Below are 25935 nucleotides of genomic sequence, written 5' to 3'. Positions count from 1 at the left end.
TTCAGATTGTGGGAGGAAACCGGAGCACCCGGAGGAAACCCACGCAGACATGGGGAGAATGTGCAAACTCCATAGAGAGAGTCGCCTGAGGCGGGAAATGAACCCGGGTCTCTGGTGCCGTGAGGCAGCAGTGCTAACCACAGTGCCACCTAATCTTCATTTAAAGATGTCACATATCCAGTTGTAATTAGCTAATTAAATTGCTTTCCAGAATACAAATCTGAGAGGAAGTGTATTCGTTCATACTCTTAAATTTTGAATTTAGAACCGGTCAGTCAAAAACATGAAGCCTTAACTGAGATAAGAATATCTGTGAAGTAGTTTCTTACCAGTAACCTTCCCAACAGACTCAGCAACAATTCCGCTGCTGGCCACTCTGGTTTGTTAACTGTGGATAGGAGATCTTGAACAAAGTTCTCAAAGAGTGGTCTGTAGTCTTCTTCCCCTTGTTTACTACCACACCTATAGAAGAAACAAGAGATTCATTACTGATCACACACCAAAGTCTGGGCACAAACCTCAGGAGTCCAGAGCCACAGTCCAGGTCACAGTCTTAAGACATGGGTAAACTATTTCGATGCATAGAGATGTACAACATGGAACCCAAACCTTTGGTCCAACCCGTCCATGCCAACCAAATATCCTAACCTGATCTACTCCCATTTGCCAGACTTGGCCCATATTCCTCCAACGCCTTCCTATTCAAATACCCACTCAGATGCCTTTTAAATATTGTAACTGTTAGGACTTAGTGAAGAGAGATTTTTCATCCAGAGTGGTGAATCTGTGGAATTCACCATCGCACAAATAAATTCAGGCCAAAACATTGTATAATTTCAAGGAGTTGGATATAGCCTTGGGACTAAAAGGATTTTGGGGAAAAGCAGGAGCAGACAATTGAGTTGGATGATCAGCCATGATCATAACAAATGACAGAGCAGGCTTGAACAGCCGAATAGTTTACATATGTCCCTGTTTCCAATGTTTCTATCAGGCTATACCTTTAGACTTGTTCAAATAACTTTTGATATTTGTCGGAATGTGTGTAAATCTGTTTTGCAGGTTTGTTTATCTATGCTTGAAAAACAACTTGTTATAAAGTTATAGAGGTTTACAGCATGGAAACAGGCCCTTCAGCCCAACTTGTCCATGCCACTCAGTTTTCACAATTAACCTAGTCCCACATGCCTGCATATTTATCCCATTTGTGTACTTGTTCAAATGTTTCTTAAATGACAAACATACTCAACCTCCACCACTACCCTCTGGCAGCCCATTCAAGACACTCAACACCCTCTATATGAAAAAAACTGCCGCTCTGGACTGTCTCTCCCCCTCTCACCTAAACCTATGCCCTTTAGTTTTAGATTCACCTACCATGGGAAAAAAAGCTGTCAGCAACCTACCGTACCCATTTCTCTCATAGTAATATAGACCTCTAAGGTCACTCCTCAGTCTCCTATGCCCAGGGAGAAAAATCTCTCTCACCTTATAACTCAAAATATTCAGGTTAGATGACATCCCAGTAAATCTTTTTTGCACTCTTTCTATTTTATCAATATCCTATCTATTGTAGGGCAACCAGAACTGCACGCAATGCTCCAAATGTAGCTTCCAAAGTCTTATCTAGCTGCAACAAGACATCCCATCTCTTAAACTCAATGCTCTGATTGATAAACGCAAGCATGCCAAAAGTTGTCTTCAATAACATGTGACTCCATATTCAAGGAGCTATTAACCTGTACCTCTGAATCTCTTTGTCCTATAACACCAGGGCCCGACCATTGACTGTGTAAGTCCTGCTCTGGTCTTTGTGAAGTGCTTTGTGAGGTCTTGAGGATATGTGATGGCCAAATATCAATGCAGGTTGATTCATATAAGTGCAGTAAGATGTCTATGACGCAGGATATGTGATTCTTCCTTATGACTTTTTGTGGACTGAAATGAGAAAGGAATTAGACAATAGGTGCAGGAGTAGGCCTTTCTGCCCTTTGAGCCAGCACTGCCATTCATTATGATCATGGCTGATCATCCTCAATCAGTATCCTGTTCTTTTAAAGCAAAGGATTGATGGAGGATTGCTGCATATTTGGAAAGCAAGTAACTAACTTACCCTCATTGTAAGCACTATTTAGACAGCTGCTGGTTTCAGCAGTAGTTGAAATATAGTTTGCAGACCAGTTGGAACCAATAGGTGGTGTACAAACAGGTATGTAGTTAGTAACAAGTAGGTGTTTACTCTGTGAACTGGTGACAAGATACGACAAGACTATAAGAAATAGGAGCAAGAGTAGGCTGTTTTGGCCCCTTGAGCCTGCTTAGCCATTCATTAGGATCATGGTTGATCTGACATCTCTCACGTCCACTTTCCTGCAATTTCCCTGGTAACCCTCGAATCTCCAACTGATCAAGAACCTATCTCAGCCTTAAATATAGAGAAGGACTCTGCCCCAACAGCACTCTGTAGCAAAGAATTCCAAAGACATGCAGCCCTCAGAAGAAATTCCTCATCTCAGTCTTAAACGGTCACTCTTTTATTCTGAGACCATGCCCTCTGGTCTTATACTCACTTATGAGACAAAAAATCTCTCAGCACTTATCCTGTAAATCCGTTCAAGAATCAATTAGATCATCTCTCATTCTTCTAAACTACAATCTGTTTAACCCATGGTCCTGAGGTAATCCCTCCTTACCAGGGATCATCTTACTTAACATTCTCTGAATTACCTCCAATGAAATATCTTTCCTTAAATAAGGGGACCAAAACTGCTCTCAGAACTCCAGATGTGATCTCACCAACAACTAGTACAGCTGCAACAAGACTTCCCTACTCTTACACTGCTTGAAAAAGGGCCAATATTCCATTAGCTCCCTTGATTACTTGCTGCATTTGTATACTAGATTTCTGTGTTTCATGCACAAGTTGAGGATGAATTTCTTCACTCAAGAGAGTTGTGAACCTGTGGAACTCTGTCCCACAAAAAGCTGTTGGGGCCACCTCATTTGAGGTGAACATGGCACTTGCAACTAAAGGGATCAAGGGGTATAGAGAGAAGGTAAGAATGGGGTACTGAAATTTGATGATCAGCTATGACCACGTTGAAAGGCGGTGCAGGTTCGAATGACCAAATGGCCTACTCCTGCATCTATTTTCTATGTTTCCATGTAAAGTTGAGAATAAGCTTAGTTTCCAGTGCAATACCCCAGTGAGTCATGGAACCACAGAGTTGGCAGAGAGACGGCGCTTAGACACTCTTGCACAACTTGCCTAGTGACTCTGCTCACAGACACTTGTGCACAGAGCTGGCCCTGCAGCTGTGTTTACAAATGCTTTCCCACACTGAGCTGCCCAGTGACTGTATTTATAAAACACCCCCACAGAGCTCCCTTAGTGATTGAGTGAACAAACACACCCACACTGAGCTGCCCAGCGACTGCATTTATAAATACTCTCCCATACTGAGCTGGCCCAGCAAATGTACATACAAATACTTCCGTATTGAGCTGGCCAAGTCAGAGTGTTATAGAGGTCTACAGCATGGAAAACAGACACCTTTAGCTGAACTTGTCCATGCTGCCTACTTTTCACAATTTAAACTAGTTCCATTGGCCTGCTTTTGGTCTATATTCCTCCATAGCTATCCCATCCATGTATCTGACGAAACGTTTCTTAAATGACAAAATCGTACTCGCTTCCACTACCACGCCTGGCAACCTGTTCCAGATACTCACCGCCCTGTGTGGAAAATACTGCCCCTCTGGTTCCTTTTGTATCTCTCCCCTTAAATCTATATTTTCTAGTTTTAGAATCCCCTACCATGGGAAAAAAAGCTGTTGGCTATCTACTATATCTATGATGTGGGGGAACAGGTGTTGGATTGGGGTGGACAAAGTAAAAAATCTCAACACCAGGTTATAGTCCAACAGGTTTATTTGGAAACACTAGCTTTTGGAGCGCTGCTCCTTCATCAGGTAGCCATGAAGCATTTACATGTTAATGAACTGAAACCTGTAATCCATTCTAAAAGGTGAAAGAATTAACAGCAATCTAGGTTTGTTCAAAATATCATTTCAGTTCTATGACACTAATATTTCACGATAAATTCTGTGTCTTGTGGTCCTGCTCCATAGCTACCTGATGGAGTAGTGCTCCAAAAGCTAATGCTTCCAAATAAACCACTGCAAACTTAATCATACCTTCTAAATGCTTAACCAAATCATTCATATATGAACAACATGAATAACAGTGGAGCCAGCAGTGATCTCTGTGACACACTGCTGGTCACAGGACTCCAGTCTGAAAAACAACTGTTTACTACCACCCTCTACTACTGTCAAGCCAATTTTGAATCCAATTGGCTAGTTCTCCCTGGATCCTGAGAAATCTAACCTTACCCAGCAACCTACTATGTGATACCTTGTCAAAGGCCTTGTTAAAGTCCATGTAGACACTGTCTACTGCACTGCCCTCATCTAATTTCTTGGCCGCTCATCCAAAATACTCAAATTCATGAGACACTATTTCCCATGTACAAAGCCATGCTGACTATCCCAAATGAATCCTTGCCTCTTCAAATGCTTGTTGATCCAGTTTCTCAGAATCTCCTCTAACAAACTGACATAATACAGACCTTCGGTTCACTGGGCTGCAGCTCCCAGGCATTTCCCCGAAAACTCTCTTAAATAATGGCACAACATTAGCCACTCTCCAATTTTCAGGATCTTCACCACTGGCTGTCGATGATACAAATGTCTCTGCTTCCAGACCCACAGTGTTTCCTCCTAGCCTCTCACACTTCATAAGGTCCCAGGGATCAATCTTAAGACTTCTAGGACCTCCTCTTCTGTAGTGCGGATGCTCTTCAAGATATCACTACTCATTTCCTCAAACTCCTTTGCATCCATACCTTTCTTGACGGGAAATAGTGATAAGTAGCATTCATTTAGGATCTCACCCAACTCTTGTGGTTCCACACATAGATGACCTTGTTGATCTCTAAGAGGCCCTATTCTGTCCCTACTCCTTTGCCGGTCATGTACTTGTACAATCTCTTAGGATACCCCTTTACTTTATCTGTGAAAGCCATCTCTTGCCCCCTTTTAGCCCTCCTGATTGCCCTCAAAATGTACTCAGACACCCTCTATATTCACTTGATGGTAGTTGCCTATTACATAGCAGATGCTTCCTTCTTTTTCAAAACCAGAGCCACAATAACAGTAGTCATCCAGGGTTCCTTACTCCTGCCAGACCTACCCCTCACTCAACAGAAATGTACCAACCCTGAAGACTAATTAACTCACTTCTCAAAGCTTCCCAGTAACCATATGTCCCCTTTGCTTGCAAAGAGCATCTCCCCCAATCAAACTTTGAAATTTCCTGTCCAAGACCATCGAAATTGGCCTTGCATCAATTTAGATAATTAATTGCGAACCAAACCCATCCTTTTCCATAGCTATTCTAGAACTAATGGAATTATGTTCACTGGTCCTAAAGTACTCCTCACCAACACTTCTGTGACATGCCCTGCCTTATTTCCTAAGAAGTGGTCAAGTTTGGCTACTTCTCTAATAGGGCCATGTACGTACTGCATGAGATCTTCTTTCTGAACACAAGTTTCTCTCCATCCAAACCCTTAACACGATGGAATTCTCAGATGAAAGCGAGTACAGCAGATGCTGGAGATTAGAGTCAAGAGTGTGGTGCTGGAAAAACACAGGTTAGGGAGTATCCGAGGAGCAGGACAGTCAATGTTTTGGGCAAAAGCCCTTCATCAGGAATGAGGCTGGAAGACTCAGAGGTGGAGAGTCCCAGTCAAAGTCAAAATCAGCTACAATGACAACCCCATTGTTCTTGCAGCTGCCTGCAATCTCCTTACATATTTGCTCTTCAATTCCCTGCTGACTACTGGGAGGCCAACAGTACAACCTTATCAAAATAATCTAACCCATTTTATTTCTCAGTTTTATCCACACAGACTCAAGATTGACTTCTTTTGGTACTACTGTGATGTTCTCCCTAATCAAAAATGCAACGCACCCTCGTCTCTTGCCTCCTCTATCCTTTCTATAGCGTCTGTACCTTGGAACATTGAGTTGCTACTCCTGTCGCTCCCTCAGCCATGTTTCTTGTAATAGCTATAATATCCCAGTTTCATGTACCACCCCTGTGCCAAGTACATTTGCCTTACCTGCCAGGCCTCTTGCATTGAAATATGTGCAATTTAACCCACACACTTTCACCTGCTTCATGCTCTTGCCTGCCCTCACTAGCACTGGGATTACCAATATTATCTGAACTTTTTAAGCTTGCTCTCTTTAACCTTTATACTGTCCTCAGCCTTCTATCGTTTCCCTACTGCTTTAGATGTCCCCTCTCCGTCGTCAGACTAATTTAAACCCTCCAAAGTAGCTCCTGCAAAGCTCCCATATTGTTATAAATACTCCCCCACAATGAATGGGCCCAGTGACTGTATTTATAAATATTCCATTACACTGAGCTGACCCAGTGACTCTGTTTACAAGCATTCCCACATACAGCTGGCCCAGCAATCTTTTTATTCTTTAATGGCACCTGTTTGTAGCTAGCAAGGGCAGCATGTATTCCGCAACCTAATCATCCTTGAGTAAACTGCTAGGCCATTTCAGAGGGCAACTAAGAGTCAACCAGTAATTACTCCCTGCAGAACCACCTCTATGCAGGTAGGAATAGCAGATTTTCTTTCCTAAAGAATATTGGTGAACCAAATGGGTTTTTACAATAATCTGTTCCACAGGTAGTTCGCTGATAACAGTGTCACACAGGAGCACAACTTATACAATATAAATAATGGGGCCTATGGGTTGGAGAGAACCACCAAAAAAACCCAGTAAAAATGATAACAAAAATATGAGTTAGCCTAACACAAACGAAAGCACAGTTTAAGTAAATCTTTAAATCATATATTTTAATGAAATAATGCAGTAAATTTAACACTTCAACACTAAAATTACTGACTACAGCACTGTACCTTTCATGAAGCTCTTCACCAGAAAGCGCATGAGCCGACTGATCATGTGATGTCAACGAGGAAGTCCAGTCCTCAAGATGCTCCCCCGGTTTGAAATATAGTGCCTTCTAAATGTTGACTACAATTCCCAGTTTCAAGCTAAGTTTCAAGGCTTGCAGAGCTGATTGCATTCCTGTTTTAGCTGAACACACTGAATTTGCATTTTGCAGACAGAGGATTCTGAGACTGGGTTTTGCTATTCAGATAGTTCCGGGGATAGAATTGCAAAACAGCAAATGGGAGTTTGCTTTATAAAAAAAGGGTCCGCAATTCACAAATCACGTGACAGCCAAATTGCATTTAATAATGTGCATTAAAGAAGAACGACCTGTATTTTCATGGTTTCCATTACTGAGGATTATCTTCAATTTCTTATCCATTAATTGAATTTTAATCCCATTTCTGCAGCAATTAGTCTTGGCCTTTGGAATACTAGCCCAATGACATTATCATTTTGCCAATGTCTCCCTATGCTTACAAACACTATCACATAACTGGTCCAGTGGCTATATTATAAACAGTTTCTAGCAGAGCTTGCATTTAGCCTGTACAGATGCATATCTAGACATGAAGACTCTTGTGAGCTGGTAGAGGGATAGGATCATCTTTGGAAGACCAAGCAATCCTCTGTTCAGCCACAGAGAGAACACTTGTGTGAGGCAGATACTTTTGCACTGGATAACTTAAATACCCAGAATAATACATAATCCATAGCCATAGGATTGAGCCACAGTAACCATCGTTAAAGTGGTTTGACCCTTGGGATTCAAGGAAATGGTAAGGATTGAAGTCAAGGAATTCGGTATCTGGTGTCTCAAAGATTCGGACACTGAAACCTTGTGAGGCAACAGCGAAGCAATGAGACACAACAAAACTTCCACTGCTTCAAAATTAAAACACTCACCACAGGGACTCACTTTCATGTTTATAATTAGATCCTTTGAACTCACTTTTTGAGGAAGACTGATAGAAAGTTCTGGGCCGTTCTCATTGCTGTTTCATATGAGTTGGTAATTAAGACATCTTGATCAACCTGAAAGACGAAACACGGAAAACTAATAGACATCTCAATTTGGAACAAAAGAGATAAGGGCTATCCATACACCTTTACAATAGGATACCAAACAAGATCTAATTCCCAGGATGATATTAGAAGAGTATTTGAATGAACTGCCTGTGTAGCTGTTAATGCATTGTCAATGCATCTTCTATAAAAGGATGATTTATTAACAAGTAATGTTTTTGTTGCAAGTACTTCATCTGCACAACAAGGCATCAATAACCCTATTTCAAAATTTTAGCTATAGCTATTATCAACAATCCACAATGAGCAATGAGCTCTTCCTGTTTTATTTTTGAGAATGGTTCAGCAATGAGGAATTTATGAAGATAGAATTGAGAAGTTGATCTGTTTTGCTTTGGTGCGGAGGTGCCGGTGTTGGACTGGGGTAGACAAAGTCAGAAGTCACACGACACCGCATTATAGGCCATCAGGTTTATTTGAAATCACAAGCTTTCAGAGCACTACTCTTTCGTCAGGTGAAGTGACAAAGGAGTAAGACTCTAAAAGCTTGTGATCTCAAATGAACCTGTTGGACTAAAATCTGGTGTCATGTGACTTGACAGTTTTGCTTTGTTGGGGGGGGGCAGGGGGAAGAGAAGGGAGCGAGAGAAAGAGACTGGGAGAAGATTTGATAGTAGGCTTCAAAATCACAGAGGTTCTGGACAGACCAAAGAGGAGTAAATGTTCCCATTTATAAAATAATACAGAATTAAATGACACATAAGAACATAAGACCTGGGAGCAGGAGTGGGCCATCTGGCCCCTTGAACCCACTCCGCCATTCAGTAAGATCATGGCTGATCTTTTTGTGGCCTCAGCCACACTCACCCACCCTCTCACCATAACCCTTACTTCCTTTACTGTTCATAAAATGATCGAACTTAGTTTTAAAAATATTCATTGAGAAAGCCTCAATACTTCACTGGGCTGGGAATTCCACAGATTCACAATTAGCTGGATGAAGAAGCTCCTCTTCAATTCAGTCCCAAATCTGCTCCTCCTAATTTTAAGGCTGTGCACTCTTGCCCTAGTTTCATCTGCTAGTGGAAACATCTTCCCTGCTTATTTATTCCCATTATAATTTTATATGTTTCTATAAGATCCCACTTCAACCTTCTAAATTCCAAAGAATATAATCCCAGTCTTCCCTCATAACCAAAGCCCCTCAATTCTGGAATCAACCTAATGAACCTCCTCTGCACTCCCTCCAGTGCCAGTACATCTTTTTTCAAGTAAGGAGACCAAAACTGCACACAGTACTCTGGGTGTGGTCTCACCAGCACCCAATACAGCTGCAAGATTAGCTCGCTGCTTTTAAACTTAATCTATTTAGCACCAAAGGACAAAATTCCATTTGATTTCTTAATTACCTGCTGCACCTGCAAACCAATCTTCTGTGATTCATGCACAAGGACAGCCAGGTCTCTGCACAGCAGCATGCTGCAATTTTTTACCATTCAAATAATAATCCTTTTTACTGTTATTCCTATCAAAATGGATGACTTCATATTTATTAACATTGTACTCCATGCGCCAGATCTTTGCCCACTCTTTAACAATGCCCCTCTGCAAACTTTCAGAAATCCTTTGCACATGAGTTCTATCACTCATCTTCATGTCAACCACAAACACTGACACACCACACATGGTCCCCAACTCCAAACAATCTATGTAAATTGTTTTAAAGTGCTTTGCAAAAGCAAATGCAAGGTGAGAAGAAACATTTTCACACAGCTAATGCATTTGAAAAGTCCTAAATAACCAAAAGCGGGGTGGGGAAGAGGGAATAAGTATAATGGCTATCACTGGAGAAAAAAGTATGAGGGAAACCAATGAGGCTAAAGGCCAATAGGTTCACTGGAACTGATGGGTTACATCATAGGACAGTAAAGGAAGTAACAAGTGGAAGTACTGGTAGTAATCTTCCAAAAATAATTACTTTCCAGAAAGGTCCAACAGGATTGGAAGAATACCTGTGTAAAACGTTTATTCAAAAAAGGAAAGGAGACAAAAACAGGTAGCTATAAGCCAGTTATATATTAATGCCTGCTATTAGAAAACTGTTTAGACCATAAAATACAGGAGCAGAAATTTAGCCCATCATGTCTGTTCTGCCATTCAATCACGACTGATAGGTGTTTCAACCCCATTCTCCCACTTTCTCCCAGTAACCCTAATCCCCTTGATAATCAAGGGCCTATGTATCTCAATCTTAAATATACTCAATGACCTGGACTCCACAGCCTTCTGGGACAATGAATTCACCAGATGCACTACTCTCTGACTGAAGAAGTTTCTCCTTACCTCCATTCTAAAAGGGCTTCCCTTTACTTTAAGGTTGTCCCCTTGGGACCTAGTCTCTCCTACCAATGGAAACATTTCCCCAACATCTATTCTGTCCAGGCCATTTAGTATTCTGATTATTTCAATTAGATTCCCCCACATCCTCCTAAACTTTATCAGGTATAAACCCAGAGTCCTCAAACATTTCTCAAATGTAAAACTTTTCACTCCAAGGACCTTTGCCTTTCCTATACATCTTTTCTATCTCTTGATGCACCTTGCGCCCCAGCTCCTGACTACTGTGTGGAGGCCCGTACATAACTCCAACTATGGTTTGCCCAGCTTTGTGGTTCCTCAATTCTACCCACACAGATTCAACATCTGGCCCAACTGAATTTCTTACACCTTCCACCCACCCGCCTATTTTTTCAACAGGATGTAATCCTAGAATGGCAAGTTTGAGAAGATTTGTAGCTCAGGTCGAGGTTCTGGATGTAGATTTGCTCGCTGAGCTGAAAGGTTCGTTTTCAGATGTTTCATCACCATGCTAGATAACATCTTCAGTGAGCCTCTGACTGAAGCACTGGTGGTGTAGCCCGCTTTCTATTTATATGTTTGAGTTTCCTAGTGTTGGCGATGTAATTTCCTGTTCTTTTTCTCAGAGTGGTAAATCTATATCCTTGAATATTCAGCTCCGAATCCTGAGACCCCTGCAGCCTTGTCTCCATGATGCCCACTGCGTCTGCCAATTTCGATCATTTATCTTATTCCTTATACCGTGTACATTCAGATATTACACCTTCAGTCCTTTATTAACTGCCTCTTTTCTCTCTGACATTCCTTTGTCGAGTGTGCTTGAAGTTTGATTGCTAACCCTTTCCATACACTGTCCTATTTGTGTGTTTTACTAACCTCTGAGTTCTGCACTACTACCTTCTCCTTCAATTCAGGTTTTCTAACTTCCCCAATAACTGAACCTTTCCCCCCTCCAGCCCTAATTTAGTTTAAAGCCCTGCCCTCAGACCTAGTTATGCAATTCACTAGGACTCTGGACCCAGCATGGTTCCGATGAAGACTGTCCCATGGGAACAGATCACTTCTTCCCCCCACTAGTCCCAATGCTCTGTGAGTTCAAGTCTATTTCTCCAACGCCAATCTTTAAGCCACACATTTTTCTTCCTAATCTTATTGACCCTATGGCAATTAGCTCGTGGCTCAGGTAGTAGTCCAGAGATTACTACCTTTTTGGTTCTGCTTTTTAATTTAGCTCCTAGCTGTTCATACTACCTTGACAGAATCTCTGCCGTAGTATCTACGTCGATCTAAGTCGTTGGTACCTACGTGGACCATAACCACAGCCACTGGAGCTTTACCCTCCCACTCCAAGTTCCTCTGCAGCCCAGATGAGATATCCTGAACCCAAGCACCAAGCAGGCAATACAACCTTCGGGACTCTTGGTCTTAGTCACAGAGAACAATGTGATGCTTCTAACCATATTATTTCCAATTACAACATTCCTCTTCTCTTCCTCCACTTGAATACTTCTCTGCGCCATAGTGCTATGGAGAGTCAGCTCATTCTACCTGCTGTTCCCAGTCCCATTCAAACAGGGAGCAAAACTCTTGAATTTGTTGTACAAGGACAGCAGCTAAGGCTCCTGCAAATCTACCTCCTAGATCCATTGAGTTTATTGTAAAGGATGGAATAACACAGCATTTAGAAATACGTACAATGATCAAGTAGTCAGCATGGCTTCATAAAAAGGAAATCATAGTTGACAAGTTTGTTACAATTCCTTAAAAAGATAACAAGCAGCACAAAGGCAAACAGTGGATGCAATATATCTGGATTTTCAAAAGACTTTCAATTAGGTACACTAGTTGAGCATGAAATATAATGTGGGAAAACGCAAGATTTTGCATTCAGGAAGGAATAATAGAGGAGCCAGTTATTATTTAAATGGATAAAGGCTGCAGCAGAGCACGATTTGGGAGTCCTCATGTATAAATATACACAAAACTAGCATCTAAGTTCAGTAGTAATGGGAAAGGCAAATGGAATGCTGACCTACATTCCAGAAGGAATGGAGTATAAAAATAGGGATACCTTGCTTAAATTATACAATGTCAAAAATTAGACAACACCGTTCTATAGTCCAACAGGTTTATTTGGAACTGCAGACCTGAGGAAGGAGCAGGAGCTCTGAAAGCTTGTGGTTTCAAATTAACCTGCTGGACCATAACTTGGTGTTGAGAGATTTTTGACTTCGCCCACCTCAGTCCAACACTAGCACCTCCAACCCATAAATTACAGAAGACATTAGTAAGGCTACACCTAGAATGATGAGAATAGTTTTGATTCCCATATCTACAAAAAAGATACACTGACATTAAAGACAGTGAGAAGATTCATTGGGTTGACTCGGTGTGATGGGGATTTCTTACAAGAGGCTAGACCTGTGCTCACTGGAGTTTAGAAGAATGTTAGGCAATCTTACTGAAAAAAGTAAGATTCTTATGGAGCTTGACAGCATAAATGCGGAACAACGGTTTGTTCTTGTGGAAGAGTCTAGGACCATAAGTAACCTGAGAGAGTAAGGGGCTGCCCAGTTAGGATACTGATGAACAGAAAGTTCTTCTGAGGCTCATAGATCATGGATTGATTAGGGATAGTCAACTTGATTGAGTTTTTTGAAGAAATAACAAAGAGGATTGATGAGGGCAGAGCAGTAGATGTGATCTATATGGACTTCAGTAAGGCATTTGACAAGGTTCCTCATGGGAGACTGGTTAGGAAGGTTAGATCTCATGGAATACAGGGAGAACTAACCATTTGGATACAGAACTGGCTCAAAAGGTAGAAGACAGAGGCTGGTGGTGGAGGGTTGTTTTTCAAAGTGGAGGTCTGTGATCAGTGGAGTGCCACAAGGATCGGTGCTGGGTCCACTACTTTTCATCATTTATAGAAATGATTTGGATGTGAGCATAAGAGGTATAGCTAGTAAGTTTGCTGATTGGAGGTGTTGTGGACAGTGAATAAGGTTACCTCAGATTACAACAGGATCAGATGGGCCAATGGCCTGAGGAGTGGTAGATGGAGTTTAATTTAGATAAATGTGAAGTGCTGCATTTTGGGAAAGCAAATCTTAGCAGGACTTATATACTTAATGATAAAGTCACGGGGAGTGCTGCTGAACAGAAAGAGCTCCTTGAAAGTGGAGTCACAGGATAGTGAAGGTGGTGTTTGGTATGCTTTCCTTTATTGGTCAGAGTATAGGAGTTGGGAGGTCAAGTTGTGGCTGTACAGGACATTGGTTAGGCCACTGTTGGAGTATTACGCGCAAATCTGGTCTCCTTCCTATCGGAAAGGTGTTGTGAAACTTGAAAAGGTTCAGGAAAGATTTACAAGGATGTTGCCAGGGTTGGAGCATTTGAGCTATAGGGAGAGGCTGAATAGGCTGGGGCTGTTTTCCCTGGAGCGTCAGAGCTGAGGGGTGACCTTATAAGAGGTTAATAAAATCATGAGGAACATGGGTAGGATAGATAGACAAAGTCTCTTTCCTGGGGTGAGGAGTCCAGAACTAGAAGGCATAGGTTTAGGGTGAGAAGGGAAAGATATAAAAGAGACCTACAGGGCAGCTTTTTCTCAGAGGGTGGTACGTGTATGGAAGGAGCTGCCAGAGGAAGTGGTGGAGGCTGGTACATGATAGGTATATGAATAGGAAGGGTTTGGAGGGAAATGGGCCACGTACTGGCAGGTGGCACTAGATTGGGTCAGGATATCTGGTCGGCATGGACAAGTTGGACCGAAGGGTCTGTTTCCATGCTGTACACCTCTATGAACTATACAGAGCATTGGTAAGACCACATCTTTGCAGTGTTGTTACAGGCATGAAAACAAGAGGCCAAATATTCTGACTTTTGAAAGAGTGCAAAGCAGCTTTACCAGACCGATTCCTGGCATGCAGAATTGACATACTGTGAAAGACCGGATTGGTTAGGAATATATTCACTAGAGTTCAGCAAAATGAATTGAGTGATTTGTCACTTGTATTTTGAAAGAGAGTGAAAAACTTCAACTGTCGCCATGCTCTGGAGCCATTTTGAATAACTTAAAGAGAGATAACTGGGAGAGTTCGTCTTTGTTCTTTATCCAATGCTCAAGTTCAAGGCTTCGTGCCTCTGCCACCAGCTCATAGAAACTTAGGAACAAGATTAGACAGCCTAAACAAAGGACAGATGGTCCCGATGACCAGGCATCACAGTCGGTGGATTTCTGCTACAAGAAACTTCAGGCCTGAATGCTGAGTATTTTCAAGAAAGATGCAGATACAGTTCTTGGAACTAGAGGGATCAAAGGATGTGGGAAGAAAGCAGGCAACAGGAGTAGAGTTGGATGATCAGCAATTATCATACTGAATGGCAGAGCAGCCTTGATGGACATAATGGCCTATTCCTGCTTCAATTTCAGGTTTGTGAAACTTAAAACTACATTGCTATTCCTTCAGTGTCAGTGGGTCAACATCCTGGAACTTTGTTCCCAAGAGCACTGTGGGTACTTCTACATACAAGTCCTGCAGCATTTCAAGGCAGCTCACCACCATCCTCTCTAGGACAATTAGAGATGAGCAATAAATGCTGGCCAGCTAACTTACATAAAGAACAAGAAAATCACACTATCTTGGGGCAATTATGATCATTATTCATTTAGTTTTTACAACACTAATTCAGCACAGTAACAGGGATGTCGATCCACTACATAATGTTCACCAGTTGGTTGCTTATTGAATACATCCACTACACTAATAACACTTTTATTTTTAAAATAAGTGCAAGTAAATAAGATGCTCTGGAGGGGTTAAGAACAGATCTCTCTCTATCTACCCTCTTAACAGAAGGCAGACTATTATTTCAATGGAGAGTGACTCGAGAAAAGTCCAACACAGAAGGACCTTGGTACTCTTATGCAAGCGGTTCGCATGCAGTTGCAGTAAGTTATTAAAAAGGCAAATAGAATTTTGGCCTTAATAGGAGGCTGGAGTTTAAAAACAGGAAATTCTTGTTACACTATACAGGGTGTTGGTGAGGTAGCATCTGGAATAAGGGCATCGGTTTTGGTCCCCTATTTAAGATGTACTGAAGGAGTTGACTTATCAAGACTTATCATTATAGTTTACAAGAATGAGGATAGACTTTATTGAAATATATAAAATTCTGAGGGGGTTCAACAGAGTGGATGCTGAGATGATGTTTCCATTAGTGAGGTATTCTCAAAACTAGGAAACTAGTTACAGAATAAAGAAGGTGCAAAGCAACTTTTTCTCCCAGAAGGTCATGAGTGTCTGGAATTCTCTACTCTAGAACGTTGCGGAGGTTAGATCACTGGAAGTATTTTAAAACGATGTAAAAAGCAGCACAATGGCTCAGTGGTTGGCACTGCTGCCACTCACTGCCAGGCACCCGGGTTCGATTCCACCCTCAGTTTGTGCAGAGTTTGCACATTCTCCCTGTGTCTGTGTGGTTTTCCTCCAGGTGCTCCGGTTTTCCCCCACATTACAAAGATGTGCAAGTTAGGTGGGTTAGCCATGCTAAATTACCCATAGTATCCAGGGATGGGCGGATTAGTCATGAGAAATGCAGATTTATTGGTGATAAGGTAGGGGGTTATGATGCTCTTTAGAGGGTTGATGTGGACCTGATGGGTTGAATGGTCTGCTTCCATATTGTAACGATTCTATGATTCTTCTAAATAGATGTTTGGAATGCCAGAGTGGTAGATGGCTATGAAAAGCTGTCACAAGAGAGGAATGAGGCCTGGGGCAGATTAGCTGTGATCTTATTGAATGAGGCGGCTGAATGGCTTAATCCTGCTCCTATCTCTATTTCTCATGCTCAGCAGTAATGTTCTCATGCAATATTGCTGATTCTTTTTTCTTTATTCCATTCTCATTCCTGAACGGAAAGGAATATTCAGTGCCCAGTCTTGCCCTGTTCTGAGTCAACATTCAACTCCATGATCCCTGTCAAGATTAGAGTGGTGTTGAAAAAGCACAGCAGGAGAGGCAGCATTAGAGGAGCAGGAAAATCAACGTTCTGGGCAGGAGCCCTTCATCAGGAATTCCTGAAGGGCTTTTGCCTGAAACATTGATTTTCCTGCTCCTCAGATGCTGCCTGACTTGCTGCGCTTTTTCAGCACCATTCTAATCTCCAGCATCCATAGTACTCACTTTCACCTCCATGATCTCTGTGTTAATGTAAACATGTTAATCTAGATTAAAGACAACAGCATTTCCATCAGCTCCATATCATACTATTTCTAAGTTGTGCTGTCACTTTCAATCTTTCATGTTATTTGCTTTTCCTTTCTACTGCTAATCCAAGTACCCATTACTGTGCCAAATGACCTTAAACACTCCACACCCGCACTAGAACTGTTCTAATATTTGAACATTTGCGGAAATTGTTGGGTTTCTGTTCAGAATTCCAGCATCCACAATTGTTTGAACATTGGTCCTTATTTGGCTTAGGTATAACTCATCTTGGCCTGTAAAGGCTGACCTCCTAGAAAACTTCCATCAAGGTCCCAGGAATTGTAAGCCCTCCAACTTTACCACCATTCATGCTACTCAGTCTGCCTACTCATTAGTGTGCGCTACGAATGTAATTCATGGATTTATTTTCTGTGGGGTAGTACCTTATTGTCTCTTTCTTGCTTTCCTAAAATCTGCTTGCAGAACCCCATTCTGTGTTCTTAGTGGGACTATGGACTGTTGGTTATTCACTAACACACTGGCTACATTCCAGACAAATAATCACTCACAGGTAATCACTCCGTGGACTGCCTACCTTCTTATCGCCGTCATCATCAACAGTGTTGGAATCTTTCTCTGTGGTTGGAAGATGTACAACACATTGAATCAGCTGCAAAACTAAGGCTGTCACCATTTGAATAAAGAGTGGCTCTCCATCCATATCGCTGCTATTTAACCTGTTAAATAAATATCAATAGATCTCAAGGTTCATTCAGCACAAGATTCTCCTCTCAGTTAAAACTACGAACACATTCTGGGGCAGTTAGTTGTATTTTTCTGTGGCATTGTGGATTAGACATTATCTTTTGACATCTGAAAATTGATTTTAAAAGATCTTATATTTAATAAGTGAGACATGTCCAACAGCTCAAGCACAAACCTACTCTGAATAAAGATTAAAAAAGATATTGTGAAGCAGAGGTCACAGGAACGGTAATGTAGAAAGGGAACAAAATCTGACACACAGCTGTTACACAAAAAAAGTGAATTGGGTTACCTGAAATTTCTTAGGCTCCTCTTAGTTGTTGGGAGTTTTGCAAGTGAGGCAAACATCTCTTCCAATATCAACTGTCTGTGCTTTTCATACCTTGAGAACACCTGTCAAATGTTTAAAAAAAAAATCTTCAGCTGACTTGACAGATTTATTATTAAAAGTATTAGAACCACTTATAACACTGAATGGAAAGACAGCCCATCAGGCTGCCTCCGACATTGCTATCAGGCAGCCCTCTCAACACCACGGGAGAATTAGCTGCATGTTTACACTATCTGAACATTCACAGTAAACACCTTTAGTGGAGAGTTTATTTCAGACTGAACACAAGACTTGCATTTATATAGCTCCTTTCATAACCACTAGGAGTCTCCAAACACTGCACTAAGTACTTTAATAGTGTATACGATTATAAAGTAGGAAATCCGGCAAATTATTTGTGCATAGCTATTTCCAATAAAGAGCATTATAATAGCGTTGCTTGAAAAATAAATATTGACCACGATGATTCCATTGCTCTTCCTCAAAAAGTGCCTGAGCAAATTTTAGGTCTATCTGAAGGGGCTCATTTGACCTATGAAAGACCTTCAACAGTACAATCTTGATTTAATGCTCAAATTTCTCAGTGGCATTTAAATAAGGAATCTGTTGTCTCAAAGCATGAATATAACCAATTAAAACATGGCTCAACAGAATTACTGCAAATTGCAGCAGACTCATTCAACTCTTGGCACACTATATACACACACACACACACACACACACACACACACACACACACACACACACACACACACACACACACACACACACACACAGAGTGATTGAATATTTCCAGTAACTGCACTTACAGCTGTCACCAACTTGATGCCGCATAGCTGCAATTCACTAACATTTTCCACAAAAAAAGGTGTAATTCCCATGGAAGAAACCTAACCATCAAACAAAAGACAATCAATACATCATTGCAGGAAGACAGGCAGCACAGAATTTATAGTATATACATGGCCCAAGCACTTTGGCAATTTTTGCATATATGTTCAACTACTTCACTCTGGTAGCTCCTAAACATAGTAAATATTATGCTTTAGGAATGAACAAAATCTGCAACTGAAAAAGGAAAAGATACACATTAATACAAAGATGTTCTTTGAACTAAATTGGCAGGGTGGAAGGGAACCAGCATATAAATGCATAGAAGAGGAATAAGCTGCATAAAATAAACATGTTCACAATGGTAAATAAAGGGATGGTACAATTTAACAATCAAAAAATACTAATGAATACATGAACAGGTTAAGAACGCATTATGAAAAATGCATGTGAAATGGTTGGGCTACCAGCAGAATTACTGTTTGAGAATATAATTTGCTAGTAACAATGGAAGCAGTTTATATATGGAGAGAACTGGGAAGTTAATAACAAAGAAAGGAGTTGAGGAGACAATAGTCATTAGGAAAGACACTACCCTGTTGGAAAAAACATGATGCCCTTGAAGAGGCTAAAACAGAATATGTCTGGTTATGTGTTGAGACACAAAAAAATAATATCACGCTGCTGGAGGCCTGTGCTCCCTCAAATTTTTCCTGTCACTCTGTGGACTTCCAAGGTCCATGCATGTCAGTGGTCTCCAGAACCAGATATCAATTTGTCCCTATGGCAACGAGAGCACACAGACCCTCAAGCAACTGCGTGGCTACACATAACAGTAAGAACATTGTTGGGGGCTTGTTTAATAGGCTTCCAAATAAGAGAAAAAGGGAGGAACAAATGAGCTGGGAAATAAAAGGTGAACACGAATCCTGGAGCAGTGATATCAAAACTTTGAACTACTCAAATGCTGATTGAGGTAATACTAAAATAAAGGGTAGCAAAGTGGTGGAATTTTGAAATGCATGAAGAGAACGTTCACTATTCTGAAGACGACGTTGCTCGTACTGGGACAGACAATTGAGCTGGGCCAAGTGGATGAAGTGAGACAGGGGTGCCGAGGAAGGAGATGTGGCTGTGGTAGCGAGTCTATTTGAGCTCTTCAGCCACGTCCTCAGCTTCTGCTTAGGAACCCTCTAACCTCAAGGGATGAATGCAGATTTCTCCAGCTTCCTCATTTCCCCTCCCCCCACTTTTTCTCAGTCTCAACCCTCAGACTCAGCACTGCCTTCTTGACCTGCAATCTTCTTCCCGACTTCACCGCCCCCAGCCCTTCTTGGGCCTATCACCCTCACCTTAACCTCCTTCTACCTATCGCATTCCCAACACCCCTTCCCCAAGTCCCTCCTCCCTACCTTTTATCTTAGCCTGCTTGGCACACCCGCCTCATTCCTGATGAAGGGCTTATGCCCAAAACATCAATTCTCTGCTCCTTTGATGCTGCCTGACCTGCTCCGCTTTTTCAGCGACACATTTTTCAGCAAGTGGATGAAGTGTCAAAAGGGGAACATTTGGGTGAGAATGTTCATTGTGATATAACATTGAGATGGAGAAAGACCAGAAATCTGACCACTCTATAGGAGAATATTTAATGGCGGAGTAAACTCAAAGGGCCTACTCCTTTTCCTATTTTCTACGTTTCTCAAGTCATCTTCACAACATAGTTTCCTACCTATTTTTTGTATCATCCATAAATTCAGCTACTATAACTTCAATCCCCTCATCATCGTTATTAAACATTCTAATAAGTGGGACCAGCCCAGACCCCTGCAGGACCCCATTTCACATGCTGCTAACCTGAAGCAGAATTGTGTGTGTTTCTGGCTGTCCTGGTTCACAATTTAAAGTTCTAATTTGGGGCTAAACAATTTTTTATTGTATTAGACAGGAACTTTCAAAGATTAATTGGGGAAAGCTGTTTGCAGGTAATCGGATGTCTGACACGTAGAGGCTTTCAAAAATGAGCTAACGAGAGGGCCAGCATGTTGCTGTTAGTATGAAGGGAAAGGTTGGCAGGTGTAGGGAATACTAGATGACTAGAGATATTGAGATTCTGGTCAAGAAAAGGGAGGTGGCATTTGTTAGTGTGAGGTTGTCCACTTTGGCCAGAAAAATAAAAGGAAAAATTATTTAAACGTGAAGCAAATTGAACACATGAAAAGAAAGGTGAGGGGTGACTTTATAAAGGTTTATAAAATCGTAAGGGGCATAGATGAGTGAATAACAAGGGTCTTTTCCCTGGGGTGGGGGAATATTTTTAAGATGTGAAGAGAAAGTTTTAAAAAATGACACTGGGGCAACTTTTTTTTTAATAAAAGTGATTCATGCGTGGAATGAACTGCCAGAGGAAATGGTGGATGCAGGTACAGTTACAACATTTCAATGACATTTGGATAAGTACATGAATTGAATGGATATGAGCCAAACACAGGCAAGTGGGACTAGTTCAGTTTGTGAACACGGTCAGTGTGGACTCGTTGGATCAAAGGATCTGTTTCCATGCCAAAAAACTCCCTGGATCCTGGCATTTATTGTAAAAGGACTGGATAATAAAAGTATGGTATTGTTACAAATATATAAATCGTTAGTGAGGCCACACTGGGAACAGTGAGTCCAGTTTTGATTTCCTTGAGGAAGGATTTGGTGGCACTGGAGGCAGTTCAGATGAGGTACACCAGGTTGATCGCAGGGATGAAAGGGCTGTCGTATGAGGAGCAGCTGAAAAGCTAGAGCTTGTACTCACTAAAGTTAAGAAGAAATGGGGGGAGGGGATCTTATTGACATATATAAAATGTTGGAAGGGATTGATAAGGTGCTCATTGAACAGATGTTTCCCCTTGGGGGACAGTCTTGAACAAGTGATTACAGGTATAGAGCAAGAGAAGGCAGGTTCAAAACTGGGATGAGGAGAACCTACCTCCTTAGAAGGTTATGAATCTATGGAACTCACTGCCCCAGAGTGCACAAAAACAAAGAAAAAACAGCCCTGCCATACTAAAAATGTCTTCCCTTACAGGATCCATATCCCTCTATTCCCTTTCTATTCATGTATTCATCCAGGTGCTTCTTGAATGCTGCTATTGTGTCTGCTTCCAGCACCTCCTCTGGCAACATGATCCAGACACCACCCTGTGTGAGAAAAAACCTGTCTTGCTTAGCTCTTAAATTTTCCCTCTTGCACCTTGAACCTGTGTCTTGTAATAACTGACTCCTCCATGAAAACGCTCCATACTTTCCACTCCATCCATTCCATTCACAATCTTATAAACCTCTCAGGTCACTCCTCAACCTACTGCATTGCAGTGAAAACCAACTTAGTCTATCCAACACTTCTTCATAGCTAAAATCTTCCACACCAGGCAACATCCGGTAAACCTTTTCTGTACCAGAAACATTGAATCCCTACAGTGTGGAAACAGATCACTCGGTCCATTTAGTCCACTGAAAAGCATCCTACCTAGACCTAGCTTCCTACCCTCACCCTGCAATCTTGCTTTTCCCATGGCTAACCCACCTAGTTTGCACATCCCTGGACACTATAGGCAATTTCAGCATGGCCAATCCACCTAACCTGCACATCCTTAGACTATAGGAGGAAACTGGAGCACTTCAAGGAAATCACACACCGGGAGAATGTGCAAACTCCAGAAAGACAGTCACTCAAAGCTGGAATTGAACCTGGGCCCCTAGCACAGTAAGGCAACAGTAGTAACTACTGAGCCACCCCCCAGGAGAGTCACAGTTGGTACAGAAATTGAACCTAAACAACTAGCATCCATTTGCATTGTTAACCAGCCAACTGAGCTAACTGATCTCACTATCAACAGATTCAAGATAGAAGTACAATATGTTTTTTATGAAATACAGGGTAAAGGAATCAGGCATGAAAGTGGGGTCAAGGCCAGGGTAAGATCAGCCATGATCATGTTGCATGTCAGAGCCAGTTCAAAGAGCTGAATTGCCTACTCCTCATTCCAGAACCCTCATTCCTGATGAGGGAGCGCTTTTGCCCGAAACATCGATTCTCCTGCTCCTCGGATGCTGCCTGACCTGCTGTGGTTTTCCAGCGCCACACTTGTGAGTCTTGCCTACTCCTGTGCCTAGTTCCTATGTCACAGCTAGTGAATCCCTTGGATCAAGTGAATCTAATGGATTGAAAAGGGTATATAGGAGCATACTTAAGAGGGAAATCAAAAGAGCAAAAACGGAACATGAGATAGTTTTGGCAGATAAAGTGAAAGAGAATCCAAAGAGACTCTACAAGTATATTAAGGGCAAAAGAGTAACAAGGCAGTAAATAGAACATGGAACATTACAGTGCAATACAGGCCTAGGCCTTCAAGGTTGCGCTGCCTTGAGAAACCAATTTGAAGTCCATCTATCCTACACTGCCCCATTCTCATCTATATACCTATCCCATGACCTTTTAAATGCCTGTAAAGTTGGCGAGGCTACTACTGTTGCAGGCAGTGTGCTCCACACCCCTACGATTCTGAGTAACAAAACTACCTTTGACATCTGTCCTGTATCAATCATCCCTCAACTTAAAAGCTATGTCCCCTCTTGCTAGCCATCACCATGCAAGGAAAAATACTCTCAGTCCACTGGATCTAACCCTCTGGTTATCTTATATGCCTCGATTAAGTCACCTCAACCTTCTTCTCTCTAACGAAAACAGCCTCAAGTCCTTCAACCTTTCTTCGTAAGACTTTCCCTCCATATCAGGCAACATTCCAGTAAATCTCCTCTCAACCCTCTCCAAAGCTTACACATTCTTCCTATAATGCGGTGACTAAAACTGCATGCAATACTTCAAGTGTGGCAGCACCAGAATTTTGTACAGCTGCAGCATGACCTCATGGCTCTGAAACCCAAACCTTCTACTAATAAAGGCTAACATACCTCATGCCTTCTTAATGCCCCATCAACCTGGGGGAGGGGGGCAACTTACAGGAATCTATGTACGTGGACACACACATCTCTCTGCTCATCCGCATTACCAATAATCTTACCATTAGCCCAGTACTCTGCATTCCTGTTACTCCTTTTAAAGTGAATCACTGCATTAAACTCCATTTGCCACCTCTCAGCCCAGTTCTGCAGCTTATCTATGTCCCTCTGTAACCTGCAACATCCTTCAGCACTATCCACAACTGTACAGACATTAATGTCGTTCACAAATTTATTAACCCATCCTTCTCTGCCCTCATCCTGGTCATTTATAAAAATGACAAACAGCAGTGGACCCAGCACAGATCCTTGCTGTACATCACTAGTAACTGAACTCCAGGATGAACATTTCTCATCAACCAGTATCCTGTCTTCTTTAGCTAGCCAATTTCTGATTGAAACCACGAAGTCATCCTCAATCCCATGTCTCCATATTTTGTGCAGTAGCCTACCATGAGGAACCTTATCAAATGCCTTATTGAAATTCATATACACCACATCAACTGCTTTACCCTCATCCACCTGTTTGGTCACTTTCTCAAAGCAGGCAATAAGGTTGGTGAGACACGATCTACCCTTATCAAAACCATACTGACAATCCCTAATCAACTTATTCCTTTTGAGGTGGTTATAAATCCCCTCTCCCATAATCTTTTCCAACACTTTACCCACAACCGAAGTAAGGCTCACTGGTCCACCATTACTAGGGTTTTCTACTCCCCTCCTTCAACAAGGGAACATTTTCTATCCTCCAGTCTTCTGGCAGTATTCCTGTAGACAATGATGACATAAAGGTCAAAGCCAAAGGCTCAGCAATCTCCTTTCTGACTTCCCAGAGAATCCTAGGATAAATCTCATCTGGCTCAGGGGATTATCTATTTTCACACTTCCCAGAATTGCTAACACCTCCTCCTTGTGAATCTCAATCCCATCTAATCTAGTATTCTGTATCTCAGTACTCTCCTTGACAACATGGTATTCAGACTGGAAATAAAACAGACGAAAAATATTTATTTAGCGCTTCCCCTATCTCCTCTGACTCCATGCACAACTTCCCACTACTGTCTTGATGGGCCCTAATCTTACTCTACTCATTTTTAAAAATATTCTTTGTATACCGATAGAAAGCTTTAGGGTTTTCCCTGATCCTATCCACCAACAACTTCTCATGTCCCCTCCTCGCTCATCTTGGCTCTCCAGGTCTTTCCTGGCTGCCTTGTAATTCTCAATTGTCCTAACTCAGCCTTCATATCTCATCCTAACATAAGCCGCCTTCTTCCTCTTGACAAGAGATTCAACTTCTTTGGTAAACCATGGCTCCTGTGCTCTACAACTTCCTCCCTGTCTGACAGGTACATACTTATCAAGGGCACCTTAAAAATTAATGAGGTCAGCTACGTGTAAACCACAGGAGATAAGTGAGATCCTAAACAAATATTTCTCGTCAGTAATTACCCTAGAGAAATACATGCAAGCTAGGGAACTTATTAAATAGAAATGTCTCAAAAAAAGTCCACATTACAGAAGTAGTTGTGTTGGAGGTCTTAAAATGTATAAAGATAGATAAATCCAAGTAACCATATCAAGCGTATCCAAGGAAACTAAGAGGTTAGGGAAGAAATTGGGAGGCCACTACCAGAGATATCAGTATCAACAGCCACAGGTGAGGTGCTGAAAGACTGGAGTGTGGCTAATGTTATGCCAGCTGTTAAGATAGGCTGCAAGGACAACTAAGGTAACTACAAACTGGTGAACCTCACATCACCCATGGATTAGTCATTGGAGAGGATTCTGAGAGATAGGATCTACATGCATTTGGAAAGGCAAGGACTGCTTAGGGATAGCATAGCTTTGTATGCACGAAATAGTGCTCTCAAATTTGATTGAGTTTGTTCTGAAAAGGTGACCATGATGACAGATGAGGGCAATGTAGTAGGTGTTGTCTTCGTGTACTTTAAATTGGCCTTCAACAAGGTACAGCAAACCTTGTTTTAACTGGCACCTTAACCAGCACTCTTGATAAACTTGTAAAAGCTTTGTATCTCAAACATCATGGACTACAGTGATGTCCATGTATTTATGCGGTAAATAAAGTATAACACTGATGTGCATTATGGACCTGTATGCCGGTGTGGAGCTTGCACGTGCTCCCAATGTCTGCAGATGTTTTGGATGGGTGCTCTGATTTCCTCGAAAGATCTGAGTCGAAAGATGTGCAATGTTTGGTGGATAGACCAGGCTAAAATTGTCCATAGTGACTTGGGATATGCAGGCTAGATGAATTAAACATGATAAATGCGGGGTTACAAGGATAGGATAAGGAGTTGGGTTGGGATGGAATGCTCTTCGGAGGGGTGG

General features: G+C 41.7%; 1 protein-coding gene across 3 annotated transcripts in view; it reads right to left on the bottom strand.

Annotated features, from left to right (window-relative positions):
- Window positions 1-25935, bottom strand: part of nipbla (NIPBL cohesin loading factor a) — a 529062-nt gene that overhangs the window by 218235 nt on the left and 284892 nt on the right. For all 3 annotated transcript variants that reach the window (XM_060834051.1, XM_060834059.1, XM_060834067.1), the window contains 5 exons: window positions 18549-18629; window positions 17701-17801; window positions 17239-17380; window positions 7997-8079; window positions 330-462 (listed from right to left, as the gene is read on the bottom strand). In XM_060834051.1, the coding sequence (XP_060690034.1) occupies window positions 330-462; window positions 7997-8079; window positions 17239-17380; window positions 17701-17801; window positions 18549-18629 (540 nt within the window). The remainder of the gene's footprint in view (window positions 1-329; window positions 463-7996; window positions 8080-17238; window positions 17381-17700; window positions 17802-18548; window positions 18630-25935) is intronic.

Source organism: Hemiscyllium ocellatum, chromosome 2 (assembly GCF_020745735.1).
Source record: "Hemiscyllium ocellatum isolate sHemOce1 chromosome 2, sHemOce1.pat.X.cur, whole genome shotgun sequence".
In the NCBI taxonomy this organism is placed as follows: Eukaryota; Metazoa; Chordata; class Chondrichthyes; order Orectolobiformes; family Hemiscylliidae; genus Hemiscyllium; species Hemiscyllium ocellatum.
Note: the sequence above shows the minus strand (reverse complement) of the source record. Positions and strands in the feature narration are given on the sequence as shown.